At 61.6% G+C, this 5,413-nt stretch overlaps 1 protein-coding gene across 1 annotated transcript; it reads right to left on the bottom strand.

The window, feature by feature from the left end:
- Positions 1–2,969: 2,969 nt before the first annotated feature.
- Positions 2,970–4,849, bottom strand: GJD3 (gap junction protein delta 3). The gene is made up of 2 exons (XM_080679272.1): positions 4,755–4,849; positions 2,970–4,012 (listed from the first exon to the last, which is right to left on the bottom strand). The coding sequence occupies exon 2, from the start codon at positions 4,006–4,008 to the stop codon at positions 3,103–3,105; it is 906 nt and encodes a 301-aa protein (XP_080535398.1). The 5' UTR covers positions 4,009–4,012; positions 4,755–4,849; the 3' UTR covers positions 2,970–3,102.
- Between the last annotated feature and the right edge of the window lie 564 nt (positions 4,850–5,413).

Genomic DNA, 5,413 nt, shown 5'->3' with positions numbered 1-5,413 from the left:
AGAGGGGGAGAAACTGCCCCCACCTTCAGGGAATCGCCCATCAGGGAGGGTGCCGGCCCCAGATCTCAGGGAGTCCCTGTCTGAGAGAGGAAGCCGGCTGAGTGCCTATCCCTTGGGGAGATTCGGTCTGGGGCTTGTTTAACAGCAGAGGAACTGGTCTGGCCCGTGTGGCTCAGTGGTTGAGCGTTGACCCATGCACCAAGAGAAGGATGGTTTGATTCCAGGTCCGGGCACATGGCTGGGTTGAGGCTTGATCCCCAGTAGGGGCTGTGTGGGAGGCAGCGGACGGATGCTCTCTCATATCAATGCTTCTCTCTCCCTCCTCCCTCCCTCTCTAACATCAATTTAAAAAGAGACGAGTTCTATTTTTGGAGTGAATACAGACTTGACCTTCATGGCAGAGTGGTAGTTGGCATGGGGACCTGGATCAGGGGCTCATGGCAACCTTACAAGAACACGGGGTTGGGATAGAAGCTCAGGAGGCCAGCCTGTCATCCTTCGGACCCCAGGAGGACTGTCCTGCCCTGTGCCAACCCCTGAGGTGGCTCCGTGAGCAGGGAGCTAGGAGGACAGGTTGCAGGAGAACCTGGATGCTCCTGGTTGAGAGGGTTGAGTGTGGCAGCCCTCAAGGGTCCTGAGACCAATTCTGCCCACCCCTCAGACACCACACACCAAGGCTCAGAGAGGGCAGTGCCCTTGTCCAGGGTCACACAGCAAGTTAGTGGCAGATGGGGGGGCCAGTACTCAGGGCTCCCACCTCTCAGCCAGGGTTCTTTCCTGGATCCCTGCAGCCCCGAAGGAAGCGTCAAACACCGAGGTCTGGGGGGTCTGGGAGGTGGCAGTGGAAGCTGTGTTTGGAACAGTTAGCAGCGAGGTTGGGCAGGAAGATTCCTGGGCACGAAGGGGTTTCTTCCCCTGGGGTCCGCCTGCCATTTCTACATCCGCCACCAGGTGGCGGCAGCTCCTCGCTTATCTCACCACCTGGCCGTGGCTGGCGTGAGCGTGGGACAGAGGCTCTCTTGCTCTAATATTTTCTCACATTTTCTTGTGAAACGGAAATGAAATTTAACACAACATACCTACACAGTAGGTATGCATTTCAGTATGTAAATGCTTGGGCACAACCACAGGGCAGATATGACATAGTCCCATGTTTGCTGTTGTTTTTAATGAACACGTTTGGATTTAAAGGAAGAAGGTCAGAAGCCACAGTGTACGTGAAGCACAGGACAGTTAAAGAGTATGGTTGGAGGTTGCAATTAAAACGGACAGTGGATAACAAAACCATGCAACGCCCCCCCCCCCCCCCAGTGACACCCTTAATGGCCTGTATGGAAACAGTCAGGTTTTCACTATGTAAATGTTCAGTGGGACATTCTTCAGTGGGGAGCACCTCTTGGCATCCTGAGTCCCTGCCCACTAAATGCCAACAGGGTCCCCCTCCTGTGACTTGAGCTGTGGCCCCTACATGTACAAAGTGCCCCCTGGGGCAGTACCTTTGCTGCTGGGACCCTCCAGAGCCTGAGGTTGCCCACAGTGGCTCACAGTTCATCGCTGTCGGGCAGTTTCTCAGCCTCAGCACCAGTGGCATCTTGTGCCCAGGGGCTGTCCTGTGCATTGTAGGATGTTTAGCAGCAACATCCCTGGCCTCTGCCCACTTGGAAGCAAAACTGGTCACTGTGTGGGTAGGAAGAGCAACTTTGGAGTGGACTGGAGCACGGACACCCTGGGAAGCCAGAGTGAGAGGCAGGGCCTGGGTGTGTGGGGGTGGGAGTAGGGGTGGGGGTGGGGGGCAGGGTGCTGGACTTACTCTGAGAACAGGGGAGCCTGTAGGGCAGAGGGAGGGCTATTTAGAAAGTGCCCTCAGGCTGCTGTGTGGAGTCTGGGCAGGAGAGCCAAGGAGGAGGCTTGAAGGAGCTCAGAGAGGGGAGGGCCAATGAGGGGAGGGCCACGGAGGGGGGAGGGTCAGGGAGCGGAGGGCCAGGGAAGTGGGAGAAAATGGGGCAGAGAGAGTCATGGCAGCTGCAGCAGGTCTGAGGGTGCAGTCAGAGGGTGGCCCCTGGGTGTCACGTGGGTCCTGGGTGATCCTCCGGAAAGCAGCCCCACTGGGGCAGTAAAGGAGAAAGACAGATGGGGCAGAGGAGAGACAGGACAGGAGGCAGCCTGTCGACAGCTCTTCCTGTTCCTCCAGGAGGGGGAGGGTGGTGGCTGCCAGAAAACGCAGGGACAGGGGTCCGCCTTGGGGAGATTTCTTCTGAGTATGAAAGGGACGCAGCTGTGTTTGTGAGCTGGGGAACACAGCAGCAGGGCGAGGAGGGTGGAGCTAGAAGCGAAGTCTCCCCCTCTGACCCACTGCCCACCCCCATTCTCCCTCCAGGAGGGCCCTGCCACCGGCCCACCTGTGGATGGTGCCCTGGAGCCGACCAGACGGAGCACCTCCTCCCCTGCCTTCCTGTGATGCCCTTGCAGGTAGGGAGGGAGCCACTATGGCTGCTGCTGGCACCGACCCTGACCACCCACAGTGCATATCAGAGATTCCCCCACACAGCTGACATAGGGCACACACATGCCCACACAGGATGTGCATGTGTATATACACGTGCACATGGAGTTGCCACAGGATTACACCTGCGTGCACACACAAAAGGGCTCACAGAGGTTTTATGTGTGCACATGCACACACCTCCACTGTGTACATGTGTACACGTGTGCACATACACAGGGAGCCCACCCAGAGGCCACGCCTGTCTGAACGAAGCCCTCGGGATGCTGGAGTTGCAGTTGTTTTTGTCCCCAGCAAAACAAACAGGTCACCACCTGAACCCCACTTGACGCTCTGCTTGCTCCCCTCCCGCTGGCGCCATCCTTTCCACCCGGATCGGATCGTGGCATCAGGACCTGCCTCAGTTCGTTCTATGTCCCAGCTCGGCTGGGAGCACGAGGGAGGTGCGAACGGAGGCTGCTGGGCCGGCCACCCGGAGGCGAGGCGTGCTCCGGAGGGCAGCGTCCTGGGAACAGGTCTAGCAGAAGCCACTTCTTGCTTCTGCGGTGGCTGCGGTGGCGGGGTTCTGCCTGTGCGCTCACCCTCCGCCGGAGGCAGTTCTAGATGGTCAGGTCCTGGCGGACCGTGGCCAGTGACACCTTGCTGCGGCCGCTGCCCCCCTCGCTGTCGCCGCCGGCGGGCGCCCGGTGCGCATAGGCGGGCGGGGCGTAAGGGTGGGGCCCCGCCCGGCGCGAGGACAGCGCTGGCGGCGGGGGCGGCGGCAGCGGCGGCGGCGGCGGGAGCAGCTTCTGAGCCTCCTCGTGCGCTCGGTTGCAGCGGTTGTCGCGCTCGGCCACTTGGCGCGGGCGGCCCTTCCAGAGCAGGTGGCCCAGCTCGGCCACGCTGAGCAGCGCCGAGAGCAGCCCCACGGCGAAGTAGAAGACCACGAAGACGGTCTTCTCGGTGGGCCGGCTCACGAAGCAGTCCACGGTGTGCGGGCAGGGCGGGCCGGTGCACGCGAAGTGCGGGGCCACGCGGAAGCCGTAGAGCAGCGTCTGGCCCGCCAGGAAGGCCAGCTCGGCCAGCAGGCGCAGCGCCACGCTCAGCAGGTAGCAGCGGCGCGCGCGGCGGGCGCGCAGGGCGCAGGGCGGGGTCGCGCCCTCGGGGAGCCCCCGCGGCGCGCACGGCTTCCCCTCGTCGGCGGCCGCGCCGCCCGGCTCCTTGCTGGCCTGGTGCATGGAGTAGATGACGAACAGCACGGGCGGCGCCGAGAGCAGCAGGATGTGGAAGAGCCAGAAGCGGTAGTGCGAGACCGGGAAGGCGCGGTCGTAGCAGGTCTGGCGGCAGCCGGGCTGCAGCGTGTTGCACACGAACTCCTCCTGCTCGTCCTCGAACACGGCGCCGCCCACGGTGGCCAGCACCAGGATGCGGAAGATCAGCATGACCACCAGCCACAGGCGGCCCACCAGCGGCGACTGCAGCTGCACGGCGTCCAGCAGCGAGCTGAGGAACGCCCACTCCCCCATGGCGCTGGGGGCGAAGGGTGGGGGTCAGCGGCCGCAGGCAGGGGCCCCCCCACCCATACCCACTGGAGTGGGCTCCGTGGGACCGCCTCTAACTCCCTGGTGAGTCGGGCGTCAGCGAGGTCTGGGTTTAGCAGGGATTTTGTGGGACAAAGAAGTTAGCAAGGGGGGGCGGGGGCAGGAGGGGTTTGGTGAGTCTCAACCAGGGGTGTCCCTCTCCCTGGGTCCCATGGGTGCTGGGAGGAGCCCCCGCCTGGTGCTTCAGCCTGACCCCTGGGCCTGCTCGGTTGGGCCGTAGGTCCCTCCAGAGCCTAGATTCGCAGGCGAGGACCTTGGAGACCAGCAGGGCCGCCCTGACCGCCTCTGTAGAAGCAGAACCCAGCTGTGCCCCATGTGCTGGAGGCTGCTTTCCTTGGGCGAGAGTGGTGCCTCGAACCCAGGACTCCAGACCCAGTTTGGTACCCCACCTTTTTCTTTCTCTGCTTTTTTCACTGAAGTGAATTTCTCTCTGGATTGTGGGGTGACACAAAAGGAGTCCTACTGCATAACTCTATCAGGAAGGATCCTTCGTCCTGGGTATCCCCGGCCCTCCGACCCCAATGAGGCAGGAATGCGGCCCAGGCCTCTCCCACCTCTCCCCTGGCGCCCCTGGCTTCCAGTTTCCCACATCTCCTGAGAGAGGCTCCCCAACACACACACAGGCCCCACAGGCTCCGGACACCCCCAGACCCTCAGTCGACCCCACTCACCCTGTTCCTGGAGCTGAGGTGTTAAAGTTGAGCGAGGAATCTTGGGAGATGTCTGGGACCTGTTCCTCCTGGTCCCTCTTTCATTTTCCCTTTCAGATTTGGCCGGGATGGATGACAGGACAGGATGGCCGAGAGGGGCTAGCTCTCCCCCCTCTCTTAAAGGGACAGGGTGACCCTGTTGGCTGGGTCCACCCTTGGGAACAGACGTAGGGACACACCCCTTACTGGATTCTGCCAGCCCTCCCTTTCCCACCCCCTCCCCCCAATTCCACAGCTGTCTCTCCATCTGGAAATGGGGGAGGAGGCTGCACCCCTTATTGAGGAAACCTTATGGAAGCCAGTCCCCGGCAGACTCCCCCAAACTGGAAGGCCTGGATCCGCTATCAGCTATCCCTTTAAAGGCGGTCTTCAGGGCTGGAGGGCGGCTTGGTGCCGGTGTTGGGGGCACTGGCATTTAAGAGGCAGCAAAGCCGGTAGCTCTGCTACTGACCGTAGACGAGTCACTGAACTCTTCAGGGCCAGAGCCTCCTGGTTGGTCAACCGACTGCAGCCGACCCCCCAGTTTCCTCCCAGCTCTGCGCTGTAATGCTGAGGTCCAACCGTGTTACAGAGGACAAAACACGGGCCAGAAAGCTCCGGCACGGAAAAGCATTTAGGTA

Source organism: Plecotus auritus (genome assembly GCF_963455305.1).
Source record: "Plecotus auritus genome assembly, chromosome: 7".
Lineage (NCBI taxonomy): Eukaryota > Metazoa > Chordata > Mammalia > Chiroptera > Vespertilionidae > Plecotus > Plecotus auritus.
The sequence above is the reverse complement of the archived record's forward strand: the minus strand, read 5'-3'. Positions and strand labels throughout refer to the sequence as shown.

What these genes read in the sequence shown, in the direction of transcription:
- GJD3 (XM_080679272.1), bottom strand. Translation starts at nt 4,008, where the DNA reads ATGGGGGAGTGGGCGTTCCTCAGCTCGCTGCTGGACGCCGTGCAGCTG.